Source organism: Eptesicus fuscus, chromosome 14, assembly GCF_027574615.1.
Source record: "Eptesicus fuscus isolate TK198812 chromosome 14, DD_ASM_mEF_20220401, whole genome shotgun sequence".
Taxonomy (NCBI): domain Eukaryota; kingdom Metazoa; phylum Chordata; class Mammalia; order Chiroptera; family Vespertilionidae; genus Eptesicus; species Eptesicus fuscus.
Window position 1 is genome coordinate 13,518,229 of NC_072486.1, and position 17,436 is coordinate 13,535,664.

The 17,436-nt window shown below is 35.7% G+C and overlaps 1 protein-coding gene across 4 annotated transcripts in view; it reads left to right on the forward strand.

The window, feature by feature from the left end:
* The window catches only part of HYCC1 (hyccin PI4KA lipid kinase complex subunit 1), a 118,470-nt gene extending 113,147 nt beyond the window's left edge, over positions 1 to 5,323 (forward strand). For 3 of the 4 annotated variants that reach the window (XM_054726524.1, XM_008148195.3, XM_054726525.1), the window contains exon 11: positions 4,571 to 5,323. In XM_054726524.1, the coding sequence (XP_054582499.1) occupies positions 4,571 to 5,145 (575 nt within the window). In that variant the 3' untranslated portion in view covers positions 5,146 to 5,323. Of the gene's footprint in view, positions 1 to 3,442; positions 3,739 to 4,570 lie in introns of all 4 variants that reach the window. The other variant, XM_028155779.2, reaches the window with a different exon arrangement.
* The last annotated feature ends 12,113 nt before the right edge of the window (positions 5,324 to 17,436 follow it).

Genomic DNA, 17,436 nt, shown 5'->3' on the forward strand with positions numbered 1-17,436 from the left:
TTTAGAGATGGCGACTTCTCTTTTCCAAAGCAAAGAGCCTTTGCTTTTCTCTGTTAGCTAAAAAATTCTTACTATCAGCTGTATATTATTTTTCCTTTTCCAAATTTAAGTAACACATTCCTAGCTTACCTTTCTCATGTCTTCTGCATGTTTTATTTATTCTAATAATTTTACCTTATAATAGGAAATTTTTTCAGTCCATCAAACAAATATTTATTGGGCATCTAATATATGCAAACTACTTTCCCGGGTGCTGAGTATATACAGCACTGACCAGGCAAAAATCCTTGCCCTCATGGAACTTACTGGTAGACAAGATAAATAATTGTAGGTTAGAGAGTGATTAGTGCTAAGAAGTAGGGAGGAGCGTATATGAAATATGGGAAATATTGATGGGATGGTCAAGCGAGGAGCATTCCAGGCTTAGGGAACAGTGAGACCAGTAAGAAGGTGTGTGTAGGGAGATTGGGTCACAGAGCTTTGTAGAAGATGTTGGAGAAATAATGAAGAGCAATATCATGTAACAAATGTTTATTGGAATTGCGTAATTATCTTTATTCTGTAATTTTCCTGAGAATTATTTTTCTGTTCTTTCTAGCTCTTTACAATTTCCTGCTTTTCTTTTTATGAATTTACTTTACTAAGCAGTTAAAATTTTTGCCATTTTTACCAGATAATATGCATATATTAATTAAAGATTTGTGCTTATGAAAAAACACATTCTTTTATTTTTTCTACTTGCCACCTAATTTCATGTTTGAAAAATTTTCATATTATGCTTCTTGGGCTGCAGATCTTCACCACTATCACAGGAAATGTAATTAGCAATCCAGTTTTCTAGAGCTGCTTTATATTACTATTATTGTCATTTTATAGTTTTGCTGGCAGAATTCTAAATTTTCACCACAGTTGCTTTCTATGAAATGACCAGGAATCTAGCAAATAAGTTAAACTTATTGAAGGATGTCAGAGAACATTTAATTCAAATTGATTTTAATGAATTGAAGAGTTAGAATTTATAGTATTTTAGGTCAAAAGATTTTGCTGTTTAGCTCCCCACTGAATAGTTTTGTGGCTCTTTCTGAACTTCAGTTTTTTTGTCTGCAAATGGGAGTTAAATTGCCTACTTTAGAGGCTCACTAGAACACATTGTTTTGAGAATATCCTATATAATAAAAAGCTAATATGCAAATCGACTGGACGGTGGAACGACCAGTTGCTATGATGCACACTGACCACCAGGGGGCAGATGCTCAATGCAGAAGCTGCCCCCTGGTGGTCAGTGCACTCCCATAGCAGGAGCACTGCTCAGCCAGAAGCCTGAGCCAGGCTCACAACTGGCGAATGCAGCGAAGTGGCAGGAGCCTCTCCTACCTCAGTGGCAGCACTAAGGATGTCCACCTGCCATGGGGAGTCGGCCTAAGCCAGCAGATGGACATCCCCCAGGGGCTCCCAGACTGTGAGAGGGCACAGGCTGGGCTGAGGGACCCCAACCAAGTGCACAACTTTTGTGCACTGGGCCTCTAGTAATTGAATAATATTACGTGAACACATTCAAAAAAATGATTTAGTGCCATTCGATACAAATAGTAGTATTTTCTATTTTGTTAGGCCACCTATGCTTATTTTTTAAAATTTTGTTGTGTTAATATGTATTGGCTTTGCTATGTCTGGATAATTTCCACAGTTTATAATTTTTTGGATTGATGGTCCCCTTTAATAGACTTGTGAAACTGCTTCTACAGTATAAATAGACAAGTCTTGGTTTTCTCCCAACAGTGCCGTGGTGATTTTACTCTCAGTTGTAGGGGCCTCTGGCATTTACCTCACTAAGATTTTACTTGCCCTGACTTTGAACACAGCTGTTAGTAATGGGGGATAGGCTTGTTTGGAACTTTCTAGTCTCATTAAACCTGTGTTGTAGGGACACCCAGAAACTGCAGTGTGATGTTACCTTATCAACATGCTTTGGTCAGTTCAGGAAATAAAGATTTCATTTAGAGAACCTTCAGTCAAATTTTTCTGAAGCACTAAGTAAATGGGAAATTATATCAGCACACTGGCCAGCCAGCCCAGGGCAACATGAAGGTTTGAGGCCCTCCAAAGGTGCATATTGTGCCGGGTATGGGCTACCCAGGACATTCATAATAACTTTTAAGTTTTCAAAATGTGAAAGATCAGAATAGAACTGTGGTCTCCAAACTTTGCTGTGCATTAGTTACCTGGGAGCTTTTAAAAATTCCAGTGCCCAGGTCAGAGCTCATACCAATTAAATAAGAATGTCTCATGTGAGAGCCAGGCATCGGTAGTTCTTCAAGATCCCCAGCTGATACCAACACGCCATAAAGGTCAGGATCCAAAGTTTAGGAATATGTGGCTCTGGCCTCCATTCTTTTACTACCTGTTACTGTTTCACATGCTTTAGCACCATTAGTGAGAACATTATGATCTTATCATGAAAAGCATTTGAAAGTAATATGTAATGTCTCTCAAGCAGATTTGTGGTCTACATTTTTTTAAGAGTATAAAACGTTTTACATAGTCTTATGTTGTTTTGAACTTCAATTTTCATTACTGGAGGCTATTTTTTTTCTATTTCTTAGAGATAGTTCCTTGACTACTTTAAATAAAATCATGCCTTTGTTATTTAAGACAAAAAGAATAAAATGTCTACAAGTATAAACTAGTTAGGCGGTTCATTTCTTTGTTTTGATTACAATGGCCATTTTTAAGAATAAAGGACTAACACAAAATTTGTTTTTCCAAATCCATTTTTACTTTTCTCTAGCTTAGTAATGAACTGTTACAAGATGGCCTAAATTTGTGGAATGTTATATCACAGCTGCATTAATGTTTACTAATATAAAAGATGATTGGTATGTGAGACAAAAACTATACCTGTAGTGTTATTAACCGTGGTATCATAAGTGAATGAGCATTTTTTCAATATTGTGATTTATGGAGTCAGCTTTATGTAATCTAATAAAAAATAGAATTTTAAGAGTACAAAGGGGAATTCCTAAGTGGCTTGATTTCTTTTGTTGACAAAGCTAGAGTTTTGGCTGTATATTCTTGAATATTTGCCTAAGGCTTTATAAATAGGTTCAAGTGGTCACACTGTTATCTTAAAACAATAGAAATCCCGTTTTGATTTATAAAAAATTTCTGTTTCATGGTCCATGTCAAATATGTGTGTGAAAAAATACAAAACATGTATTGATGCTTTGTGAGTTTCTTCATTGTCATTTAAAACAAGATGAACTTATTGTCTCCAGTGCCATCAGTATTGTAAATTATGGAAATTTCTGCAGTGCAAGTATTTGACTTAATTTGTAACATTGAGTTGTCCAGTTTTTGTTTTGGATCTTTTGCTTTTCTTGTTTTGCATTTTTATTTTGTTTTGTTTTCAGCCATCATTTTGTCTTATCATCTTCAATTCTAGAGCAACCTGACAACAATAATGATACTACTGAATTGGGCATCCTTGTCATTCCTGAGATTAGTGTCACAAATGTGGCCGGAGAGAGAACCGGGAATGGGGAAAAAGGCAGAACACTAGGAGAGATTGATGCTCAGCATATACAGGGTGTGCAGGAAACAGCCACAGATCCTAGAACTGAAAGCAAAGGCTTGCCAGAGATCAGGAGGCAAAAATCTGTAAGAAAACTGATGGAGGATGGAATAAACTCACCTGGCAGAGTGCAGTTTTAGCACAGCACTTTATAGCTGCACTCCAAGGTATCTCATGGAAAAGGGACACTGCTGCATGTTTTAAGCAACAGTTGTACAGTCACAACAATTTTGCATGTCATCTAATAATCAAAATGCATGAATTATGCACCATAATTTCTCAATGACTCTTAATGCTCTTTGGAATGGTTATACCTACTTATTCTCTGAGTAAATTGTTATGAAAACTGAGGCAGAAAATTGCTTTCAAAATAATTTTCTGCTTATGCTTTGAGATCAAAGTTATTCATTTCATTGTATTTTTGTCATCTTTGATATGAAGGAATATATATATATATATATAAATATATATATATATATACATATATATAATTTTAACAAGTTTGAGTTTGTAATACTTATAGTCTATATTTTTATCTTTATAAAATAACCTACAATATAGTGTACAACCTTTAATGATGTTTGAAAATATTTTAATAAAAAATTTTTAAAAGTTCTTTGGTAAGAACTTTGATTTTTCTACTGCTTTGTTACTGGAGGAGAGCTTGCCCCTAGCTTTACTGTGTGGTATTTTTCCTAATTGTTTCTAATTCTTTGCATGGATAGTAAGAAAATTGTTTCTAAAAACACACTGGGGTGTGGTTTATGGCATGCTCTTTGTTTAATATACTCTAAATTAGTGTTATTTAATTACAATGAACTATTTTTGACATTTTATAGAACGTTTTGATTTATTCTTTGATTTTGGTCTATAATCTTTTGCTTTACCTAATTATGCTAAAGTTTAATTATTTAAAGTGTAATTCATTTGGTATTAATCATGAAAAAAGAGTTATTGAAATACTTGATGTTAATTAATCTTTGTTATTTCTTTGTTTAGGAAATACAGAATTAACAGATCAAGAAGAACTGATGGACATATCTGAAGTTGACGAGGGATTTTATTCCAGGGCTGCATCTAGTACCAGCCAGTCAGGCTTATCAAACAATAGTCACAATTCTAGTAACAAGACAAGTGTAGGAAAGACTCAGAGACGGTCAGGAGGAAACAAAACTGGAGGAAAAGAAAAAGAAACCACAGCGGAGTCGTGCAAAGATCACTTTGCTCGAAAACAAACTCAGAGAGCCCAGAGTGAGAATCTTGAGCTTCTCTCTTTGAAGAGACTTACGTTAACAACCAGCCAGTCCCTGCCTAAACCTAACAGCCATGGTTTGGCTAAGACTGCTGCGACTGTATTTAGTAAATCCTTTGAGCAAGTCAGTGGTGTTACAGTCCCACATAACCCATCAGCTGTTGTTGGCTGTGGCACTGGGACAGACGCCAACAGGTTTTCCGCTTGTAGTCTCCAAGAAGAAAAGCTTATTTATGTTTCTGAAAGGACTGAACTTCCGATGAAGCACCAATCAGGTCAGCAGAGACCTCCTAGTATTAGCATTACATTGTCCACAGAGTAATTTGTAAGAGTTTTCTCATGTGACCAATGAATCTGGAATTATGGCTTTGCTCCTTTATGAAAGTGCCAGGGTCTTTCCTTCATCCCTGCTCCTGACAGAGCCCGATGTTTTAAGTTCTGAAGGCTTTATCAAGGGAATAATGTCTAGGTTGCAGTAAAGTTGAAATATGGTTTTGTTATTTCTTGGCTATGTGTGTGTTTTTTTCTCCTCTTTGTTTCTGTGGCCCTAAGATTGTCACTATGATAATACATTTTGGCAGGTGGTCTGATCAGATTGGTTACATCTCATGTGAGGACATGAGTTATTTTTTCCCCCTAATAACTCCTATTTTGTAGATGTAAGTTTGGCCTTCAGAATAAAAGGAAAACTCCATGTATGGGAACTTTTTTGAAAGGATGAAACAGAGGTGCAACTCGGGGAATTCTACAGCTGGCTGTTCAGCAAGTCAGTTTGGAAAAATGGGCATGTGAAAAAACAAAAATGATGTGAAAAGTGCCTGATGAGAATGTTTGTAACCAGACCATCTTTAAGATTAGTAGAAGAATTTATATAAAGCACTGGAAAATGCTTGGTGGCTTAGTACCTAGACTATTATATGATTCCAGTGGATGGACAGAGGAATTTCTGTTGTTATCTTTGGAACATTTGTATGTCAAAAATCATGTTGCTAGCAGATGTGTTGTTTGGAAGTGTTTGATCTGGGCTGAGTAGGTGTAAATCCCTTTCAGTTTCTAAGATAGGCTGTAAGGCTGACTTACTATGCCGCTTGACTTCAAAAATCCTAGTTAGTTTGGATTCCTATAATTCAAAGCAAACATCCTTGAAGGCGGCCTGGAAATTGTATAAATCTTGCAACACAGCTCTCAAGATGCCAGTGTCAGCCATATTGTTTGTCTGCAAATGAAGGAAATTAGGTAAATTTTTATCTGTAAAATATGGAAAAATTAAGATAGGACATTTATCTATTAACTAATTTAGGGTTATTTATGTTTGTATTCTTAAACTTTAAATTATAAAATATTAATAAAATTACATGTGTTTTTTATTTTCTGAACAGGCCTATTTTTAATGTTTTTGTTATAATAGGAAGAATAATCAATGTAGTTACCCCCAATGAAAAAATAAATATAAAAAAGGCAATATGGTGGAAGTTAAGCAAACGTGTGTGGCTGTAGAGAGCTGTGTGACTTCTAAATGGATGTAAAAGTTTGGTGTTTGCTAGTGATAGTCATTTCGGCTATGGTTGAGGTTGCCTGTGAATCAAGAATAAGTAATAATTCAGAGTAAGAGAGAAAGCAAGGCTAAGGATGAGAGTAAGCTGACTTACTTAGGAAAGAAGGCCTAGAGAGCTGTCCACTTGTTCTCTCTCACTGTTAGTACACAGTGGTCTCCTTACTCATGGTCCCTCGCTGTGGTCACACAGAGAAAATACTAGTTTTCTTCTTATACCTGCTTATACAGAGCTCTAATATGTGAAAAATGTGTGTGTTGAGTGCTAACACATTTATAATATAAATGCAGTTCTGACCATAACTGCTTTGGCTATCATTTTAAATCTAATTATTCAAAAGGCATGAACTCATTTTCATTTATTAACTCTGAATAGAATATGGTTTTTAACATAATTTGTTGCATTCTATTGGTATAACTTGTAGTTAAAAAAAAAAAAAAGTAAGGCAACCAGACAGTGAGGGTTGCTATAGTATTAATTTAAGAGGAATCCTGTGTACAATTTAAAATGTCACTGTGAATTTCCTGTTGTCTTTTTGTAATTCTTTAACAAAGAATTTCCCCTAAGCATAGCTACTAACAGTATTAATAGTCTTAAGAACTAATTTAAAAAATCAGCAGTTTAAGCAAGTTAAGATGTTTAGGAAATATTGCAGATGAAGTTTGTGGAGACATTAGTTGGCAAAATGAGAGATGAGATTTTAATGTTCAACTTTTATAATGAAAATTCACTTTGGTGGTATTCTAGATCATTGCCACTCATGTGGTCTGAGAACTGTAAGTATAGTAGCATTGACATCACCTGGCATCTTGTTAAAAATGCAGCTTTTCAGGTCATCCCAGATCTACTGAATCATATTCTGCATTTTAGCGAGATCCTTGAGTGATTTTTATATACAATAAAGTTTGAGAAGAGAATATCAAGTGCAAACAAATCACTTATCTAACATTTAGAGTTCTCAGTGGTCTCACAACCCTAGATCAAATATGTTAGATTGTTAGATACTAGCTCATCATAATCATTGTTTTAATGGTAATTGTTTAATAGTGTCAATGACAGGACTTTTAAAGTCCTCTCATTCTACATTTTAATTATTCTCATTTATTTTACAATAAAAATGTAACATTTTACATTTTTCTTACTAACCATAAATGGAATCAGAGCTGTAGATGTCTGTAATTTTAAGTGTCAGAGGAATACCACACTTTTATACAATGCACAACAAATCTGCACGTGTACATTCTTTTAAAAACTCTGAAGGCTTACTCTGTGGGGTGGTCCTGAATTTTTGCTCCAAGTAATTTCCACCAGTTAATTTTCTGGAGAATATATTAACAGTAAAATTCTTTTACAGTACCTTTGGTACTATTTTAAATAAGGATTATACATTTAAAAATTTTATAGCTGTTATAAATATTGGATAATGCTATGATAATGGTTGTAATTATCCCTACTATTCTCTTCCCACTCATCTTTCCAAATTTGAAAGTTGGGTGGCTTTTGTAGGTCATTTTCTCATGAAGATACTGATGTGACCATTTGCTCACAGACTTCCTACATATCTAGAATAATATATATTTTTAATCATGAGAAGGATTCTGCACAAGATTGGAGCCTTACACCCCATCACTCAGAGAATTTGAGCAGACATTGTAGCTCCATTCCACATTTTAAACCTCTCACTCTTCAAATACCTGTGGTCTTCTATTAAAACTGGGTTCCCAGCATTTGCCTTTTGGAATCTAAGTGGGGAGAGAAACAAAGAAGACTTTTCCCAGAGGACCCAGGGCAAGTGAGCACCCTGGAGTTCTTTGTACACCACTAGTGAACTTTTTAAGGACCTCTGTGGGACTTGCAGAGTAGAAATTCTCAGTCCTTAAATGATGACAAAGTTCATTTTGAAAAGCAATACTTTATTGCTCTTTTCAATTATGATGTAACTTCTTAGCATACATTACTCATTTAAAAACAAAAAATTGAATTAAAGGAAAAATATTTTTTAAACCAAAATACATAAAAAGAATTCCAGTTTTAAGGGATTTTGCTTATTTTGGAAGAATAAAAGTGTTAAAATCTTTCAATTTAAATTATGGAAAAAATGTACTCTCAGACAATTTTAAATATTTAAAGAAGTTGTTAAAATCTGAGTCTATGGGTACAATAAATCTATAGTTTATTACAGGGATGCACTTCAAGGAAATATATATGTTAAATAATGTAGCTGAAAAATATTTTCTTAAAAGTCTTAAAAAGTAGGAATAATTTGATGGACACTTAAACTAAGCATTGTAGATAGAAATTAATGTATAATAGTGTTTACCCAATCTTTGGATAGACAAAACCTCCCTAATCCTTTAATTAGCATGAATTTATACTTTTAGATTTATTGCTTAGTAAAGTTATACTCAATACTTATACTCAATACTTTGAGTTATTCACATTTATGTTTAATATTATTATATTCTTCATCAGAGAACATAAATATGTTGTCTTCTATACTTTGTACCTTGTGCATATCTAAAGAGATTGGCAGTGAACATTTGGAAGATGTTTTTGTGGTTTTTTTATCATAGAGTTCTAGAGTATCTACCTGTGTCTTGCTATGAAGTTTCTATTAGTAAATTCAAGATCCTGTTTCACACACTGTTACTTAAATGAAGTTTATTGTGTACCTCTTATCTTTACTTCTAATTATGTGGTGATACTAATTTTTTCATACTAAGTATACCTGTTTCTAATTGTATTTCCAGAGTTTACATTCCTAAAGAATAAACTATGATTTTGGATATTTTTATGTGTTCTTGAACTTTTTAATACTATGGAAATAAACTGGAGTTTAGTTTTTTGAAGTTGTGTATATTTGTGTAAATGGTCTCCATATGCAATACTTTATACAGCAGTGTTGACTTTTATTAAAATAAGAATTGAAAAAATATTTTTTTCCAGATAATTTCACTCATTTAAAAAAATCTTCATAAAACTTAGTAAAAATCATGATGTGGAAGAAGAAAATAAAGAGGAAGACTTAGATAAGCTGAGCCATTGAGAGAGCTTTTTGGAAGTACGTCATAAGGCAATGGCATCTCATTCCTTGCTTTATGTTTTACATGGATGAGGGGTGAGAAATGTGACAGGTCCGTCAGTGTATCAGTGTCCATCCAAAAGGTGAGTTCCATGGGTCATGTACCTTTGGCTGGTTATTTGTCATTTCAAAGACACAAGCACATTTAGATAATGCTTTGCCCTTTTATTTTGAATATGAGTCCTTATCTCTTGAGCGCAGGTTATATGCCCAAGGTACCTAGCATAGGACTTGGTGCATGGTAGGTATTGAGACAATGAATGAATGAATGAGTTAGGTTGATGTTAGTTTTGGAAAAGAACCAAGGATAATGGTGTCCAATGTATTAGAGTAAAATTTTAGAATTTCATTTATTGGCTTTAGGAAATCTCTGTGGCATTACTTGAATTGCATTACTGTATGCAGAAACAGGATCCTCTTAGAAACTTGAAATAAAAATCGTGATGAATAGTTGATTACATACTTGGATAATTCCATTTCATCTAAGAAACTACGTAATTTAGGAAATATTTCAAGGAGTATTCGTGGTGAATCATAACAACCAGAGCAGTGATTTTGTAAGCACTATGTTAAACTTGTGGAAAATACACCCTTCTAGTGACTTTATTAATCCCAATTAATTGTTGACTCATCTAATAGAATCTGTCTTTGGTAATACCAACATAATTATTTTATAATTATTAGGGAAGACTTATACAAATAATTCTAGTCATTTGGTAATTTTCCTTGCATTGTTATTGTGGTGTTTGTAATATTTGTAATTAAAATCTCATTTAACCTTCAAAAACATCATATAAAATGAGTGTAATCCCCATTTACAAAAGAGGAAACTGAAGCACTCAATAGAGTAAGCAACTTGCCCAAGGTCACCTAGCTGCTGAATGGCAAAGCTAGGGCTTGAGCACGAGACTTGACGACTCTCACTTTTCTTTTTTATCACTTGGTAAAACTAAGAAATACTATGTAATGGACAGATATTTGGAAATCTACCCCATTTATCTTATAAGCGATAGACTTAAGTTTTAAGTTAAAAATAAGTTTTCCAAAAATAAATTATGATATGTTTTATAGAATTTTAGATAATTTCATTTTAGTGGTACGGTGAATGCTGATTATTCTGATATCAAAAACATGGTAAAATGCAAATTAAGATTTTATTTATACTTTACCTCGTCAGATAGATAAAGATGAAAAGGATTGATACTGGTATTGGTATAGGAGTGGGACATCATTAGGCAGCACTGTAAATCAGTACAACTAAATTGGTGAGCAATTCAGCAGGATCCATCAAACTTTAAAGTGCACATACCATCTGACCTAGCAATTCTACTCTTCTATGGTTATTCCACTCTATATTTTACAGAAATGTTAGCACAAATGTGTAAGGTATTCATTGCAGTATTGCTTGTAGTAGCAAAAAAACCCACCCAAAACACAAAAAACCTAAATGATCATTAATAGGGGACTACATAACATGGTACATGCATATAATGGAAGATAATGTAGCCATTAAAAACAATAAGATTTGTATGTGATTATTCAAAAAGATTATATAACAAGTTTCCCTGAAAAAAAGCATATCATAGAACAATATATAGACAGAATATAACCCCATTTTCCGAAGAACTATGTGGAACATATAATGTGGATATATATCTATATCGTAAGTGTGATCTAAAGACAGCCTGAATTAGGGGAAAACTGGTGCTTTTAAAAGTAGATTCCTGGGCCTTGTGCTAATCCCCTTGAATCAGAATTACTGAGTAAAGCATGGAAACATGTATTTCTAACGAGTTCCTCAGTTGACTCTTACAAACTTAGCTCAGTAGGTGACAGCAATGAATCTTTGTGTCTCTGGTGGTGGTTTGTAGTTACAAAGGATTATACCTCCTTTTTTAATTAGGGGGTATAATTGACATATAAGGTTATATTAGTTCCAGGTGTACAACATAATGATTCAATGTTTGTATATATTGTGAAATGATCGCCATAATAAGTCTACTTAATATTCATTATCAATCAGAGGTAAAAGGTTTTTTTTCTTTTGTGATGAGACTTTTAAGATTACATCCCCATAACATATTTATTTTATAACTGGAAGTTTGTTCCTTTTAACCTGCTTACCCATTTTGCCCACTCCCCACCCCTGCCTCTAACTTACTTTACTTAGTATAATGTCCTCAGGGTCCACCCATGTTTCCACAAATGGCAAGATTTCCTTTTTTAAGGTTGAATAATATCCCATTTTAAGACTGAATAACAGCTCACTCTTTCTTTATTTATTCGTCCACCGATGGACACTTAAGTTGTTTTAAAAAGGACAAATTGTTGAAGAGGTCTTGTATTCCAAATGCGGCCTCCCTAAGATGAAGCCAATTAACATTGACTAACGGCAACATAGATCTGTTAGTGAAAGGTGAATTGGCCTGACAGAAAAATGGTCTGTACAGTACACACCAATTGAATGAGCAATCCTTTTTTAAAAAAAAAAAACCCACCGCCCTAACTGGTTTGGCTCAGTGGATAGAGCGTCAGCCTGCGGACTGAAGGGTCCCAGGTTCGATTCCAGTCAAGGGCATGTACCTTGGTTGCGGGCACATCCCCAATAGGGGGTGTGCAAGAGGCAGCTGATAGACGTTTCTCTCTCATTGATGTTTCTAACTCTCTATCCCTCTCCCTTCTGCTCTGTAAAAAATCAATAAAAATATATTTAAAAAAAATTAAATAAAAAAACCCACCGTGTCATTATTGTTGAACTCTCCCACCGATCATCAGACAATCTGTTAATAAAGTAAAACTAATCACTAAAACTGCAGTAAGAGAGTGTACCACTTTGAAACACTTAGTTGTATCTCAGAACCTGGAAATTGGATATTTGTAGAGTTTTGGGATCTGTGCCCAAATGCTTTAAGGCACGTCTGTGAAGATGGGGAACTGACTGGCTTTGGCAATGTTAATGAAATGGTTTAGGATTGGTGGAAACCAAAAGCCAGGGTCTTCAAGAGTCTTGATAACCTGTTTGAGAAGCTGGCAGTTTGCTCAGGTAAGCAGATTATTGTTTCCATCCTATGGGAATTTCCTTATGCAAACAAAAAATTAGAGATGGTTTCTCTTTGTTTTGCCTACAATCTTATCATTCATGGGCAAAGGTTTTCTGGAATAAGCAACTAAATCATGCTGACAGGTGGACTACAGTTTTATCTAAGCCATATCAACACTGATGGTTTCAGCTCTATTTGTCCTTATTCAAAGATTGTAGGTCAGTATTACAGATATAGCATATTGGTATGTCTTTTGTGACTTGGGGTTCTACTGATGATCTCAAAGATTTTTTCCTGAAGCTTCTTGACCCCTATGACACTTGGTTCACACTTGTTAAGTGTTCTAATAGAATCCTCATCACATTGTACTGGGGTTATCTTTTCACACATTTGTCTCCCTCACTGGACCCTTGCACTGTGGAATTTTTAGTATGGTACCTAACACATGATGGTGAATAAAGATCTGTTTTACTAGATAGACTACAAATCCAATCCGGGAAATGGGTGGCAGCATAAAAGATACTGTATAGCTCCTCTTCCTTTCAACATTAGATAAACTTTTTCAAAACTCTGGAGTCATTGAAAAACTTTTAGGCAACTAGGACCCTCAGAGCCAAAATCTTAGAGAGAAGGCCTGCAGAAAAGAGTTAATAGCAGGCCTGAGACACTATCCTTAGAAAGCCCTGCTTGCAAGGTTGACCTTGTAGGATCCCATAAATGTTGACATAATGTATTTGCATGTTGTGTTATTTTGTAATTTAGCGAAGCATTTGGAAAGCATACAGAAATATACTTCTCTTTGGACACTTTCAAGTTCTGTCATCACATGCAACTTGGTTGTGGTCCGAGTGCACTGTGTGTAGAATTTCTGCCTTAGCTCATCTCCCAGTCACATCATTGTTTCCCAAAATACGGTTACTTTTTGTTAAAAATGCATGATAATTTGAAAAGAATATGTATTTTCTTCCTTACCGTTAAGTTTTAAATGGAGTTATTACTACATTGTTTATTATTTTATTTAACTTTTAAGAAAAAATGTGTCTTGTGTATGTTTTGCCATATTCTGATAATAATGGATTGTTGAGATTTTAAGTTACATTTATAGTTCCATTTCCTTTTGCATTTCTGGCACTTTCTAGTTCGTGGTTTTTGTTGCTGTCTTGCTTGAGACGTAATTTCAGTATCGTTAGGGTTTCTCTTTTTAATATATCATATGCAATCATATAGGGAGCTTGATTACTTCATAATGCTTTTGCTAAGAAATATGCTCACGATCATGCTAGTTCCCTCTGTTTTTACTTGTTTTCCTTTTTCCTGCCTTCATCTGTGTTTGCTTAAACATTGTTTTAGAATTCATAGCATTTAAAAAATTCCACTTCTTTCAAACCGATTTGTATCTTTTTGTTTCAAGTATGTCTTTTGTAGCCTTTTAAATAATGTGTTTAGAACATCAACCAGATGTGATTATTGATTCAGTTGAATTTCGGTTTACCATTTCATCATTTCCTCATTTGTACCATCTGTTTTTTGTTCTTTTGTTCCCAGTGTTTTACTTAAAATTTTTTCTTAGTATTCCATTTTAATTTATCTGTTGGCATTTTAGCTATACCTCTTTGTGTTATTTATTTATTTTTTTTTTTTTTCATGTTGTATGGTTCCATTTATTCCATTTTCCATATCTCATTATGAAATTTCCAGAACAGGCAAAAATATAGAGAGACAGAAAACAGATTCGTGGTTGCCAGGGCCCCGGAAATGGGAAGTGACTTCTTAATGTATATGGGGTTTCCTCTTTGGTTGAGTGTTGACCCATGCACCAGGAGTTAATATGATAAATATGAGTATTAATTTTCAGAGCCTGTCTTTTCAATACAGTGAATTAAGAGCTATCTTGGAAGCCTACCTAGCAGAGGTCTATTTACGTCTCATTGGCTAAAACTGGCTTCTTATCACCACCTTCATAGCAATCATTGTACACACGTAGAGTGATGGACAGGGTTTGACAACTTAAGATTCTTATTCTGGAAATGGAGGCAAAATCCAACTACGCTGAGATAGAGAGATTTCTGATGCTGCCTGAATAAATTAGTGTTATTAGCAAAGAAGGGGTGAATATAGGATAAACAGAGTCTGCCAAAGTAATTAATCTTACTTAATATACTTAGTTTACCAAAATTTTAACCTCAGTACATTTAAACACAGTTATTTTTTGTTATTAAGAATTCATTTTACTATCTAAAGAAAGCCATCTCTTTCAAAGAATTACACAAAGTTTAGCTTTTAGTGTTTATTGCTCCTCTACCGCCTGTTCCTATTTTGTCATTTATTTGGACTAGGAGTGCTCTGTAGAATAAGATTTGTAAGTTTGTGCAAAACTGGCCTGTGGTAGATAATAATTATGATCTGTTAGTGAATTAATGAATAATGAATGAATGCATCGAAGTGGTTATTTCCTGACCTAAAAAAAAAAATTGATAAGAGATTAGTTTAGTTTTATTTTAGCAGATCAGAATTTCTCCCAACAACACTATTTTGCCATAAAGGAGATGCTCATAATTGAAACAAAAACAAGGCAAAACAGAAAAAGCTTAATCTGTGCCCTTGGGTTGTTTCCTTTTCTATTTTAAAAAGATGTGTGTCATAAACAATTTTACTTGTAATTTTGTTTTAAAAAGCCCAAGTAGCATTTTGAGTGTCTTTTATTTAATATGTTTTAGTACAATATGAATATACTTGGGAAAATATGCTTAATTTGGGGAAAAATAATTGACATTTGCAAAGTTTAATTAAATATAAAATGTTTGGCTAGCGGAAGCGAGGCCTGTGATTTTGAAAGCACATTTCCTACTTTCTTCTCTAATGGGAGCTTGCAGCTCTTTGTTAATGATGATTGAATTATAATTTCTCTAGGGCAGAGACTAGCTTTTCTATCTCATTAGCAACTTGTGTGTGCAGAGAGACAGGCTGTTTGGCCTCGTGATTATTTATATTTTAATAAATGCCCTTAGGGGAAAGATAAAGTGAATTTCCCTAACCTTCCAAAGGTATTCAAGGAAAATTCTCCCTTATTTTTTTTAAAAAAACCAAACATTTATAAAATGTTTTTATTGATTTTAAGAGAGAGGAAGGGAGAGGAATAGAGAGAGAGAAACATAGATGAGATAGAAACATCTATTGGCTGCCTCCTGCATGCCCCCTGCTGGGGATCCAGCCGGAAACATGGGCATGTGCCCTGACTGGGAATGGAACTGGTGACCTCTTGGTGCATGGGTCAACACTCAACCACTGAGCCACACCAGCCGGGCTCCCATTTTTATGGATAAGGAAGCTGGATGAATGAAATATCAAAAGTCACATGACTTGTATTGTTAGAGTTGAGACTGAGGCCTGATCCTCTATCCAATGCTCTTTCCTCCACACCAGCATCTCCAGGTCTCCCTGTCCCACTGCACAACTTCCCTGTAGGTGGGCCGTGTACAACTGCAAGGAGGGAGACTCCGCTGTCACCTACCTGTTTTCCAGAGGGACAACAGGAGCAGTTTGAGTTGGAAACGATTGTGTGGGGCTGTCCCATTTAGTATCCCTGGACCTCACCCACTAAGGGCCAGCACTGACCCCTGTCATTGTGACCCTCAGACAGCCACCCCGCCCCCATGACCAGATGCCCTTGGAAGGGCTGCTGAACCAGTTGCTCTCCACCGTGCTGCCTCTCTACTGTCATCAATGGCAGGGCTTACTACCACAATCAGCGAAAATAGTCTTGAGAAAGCCTTTTGAACATCTGTAACCAAACACATATTGTATGTGGGACTGCTTTAGGAGTAAGGAGTGTTTGGAGTCCCTTGAGCAAGGGGAGTGCCAAAGCTCAGAAAAGGTGCTACCCATTGGGGTAGAAGACTTGCCCCCAAACCATCGATGATAGCAATAGTAATGCTCCCAATGAGTTATTGCTGTGTGTTGGGCGCTATGTTAAGCCACTTACTTACATGATCTCATTTAATTCTCACAACAGCGCTAAGCAGTTGTTAATATTATCCTCATGGTATAGGTTAGTGAACTACCTGCATCCCTTGCCACAGTCATTACTATAACTTCCTTTCTGCTTCCATGGTGACCCCCAGATAGTCCATTCTCCATAAATCAGCCTGAGCCAACTTTATAACATGACATCATATCACTTCTCTGCTAAAACTCCCCGACTACTTCCTGTCACTGAATGGAATCTAAAGTCCCACAAGGCCCACAGGCACCCAAGGCACTGGCCCCACGGACCTCCCCGACCTCATCTCCTCTGCCTCACACTGACCTCGCTCCAGCCGCGCCGGCTCCTGGCCATTCTGAGAGCAGGTGAGCTGTTCCCATCTGCAGTCACTGTTCTCCCCGCAGGTATGGCTCAGTCCCTTGCTTCCTTTAGTCTCGGACCCAGCCTCACACCCAGAGAGTCCGTTCCTGAGGCTCCATCTAAAACAGCCTCCCTTCACTCTTTCCGCCACCTGCTTCACCTTCCTCCCAGCCCTTAGGGTTACCTGACAGTATAATAAATGCCTCTTCATCACCACGCATTGTTTCTCACTTCATAAGATTGGGAGCTCAGGAAGTGCGGGCTCTGTCTTGTTCACCCCCTAGAAAACTGCTTGGCATATAGTAGTAACTCGGTATCTGTTGAGTGCATGTGGCTTAGAGAAGGTAAGTCATTTGCCCAATGTTCAGAGCTAACAAGAGGTGGATTTGCACTCTGGACTCACAGATGTCAGAGAAGACTCCTCTTTGGAAAAAAAAAAAAATCGATGGCTTAGGGTGGGAGATGGGAACAGAAAAACTTAAAAAGTGAAACTTTTTAAGATCCATGTCCCCCTTACCCCCAAAAAAAGTCCATGCAATAACCAAGGAGAATTGAACAAAAGGCAAAACTAAGGTGCAGACACTTTCAGAGACTT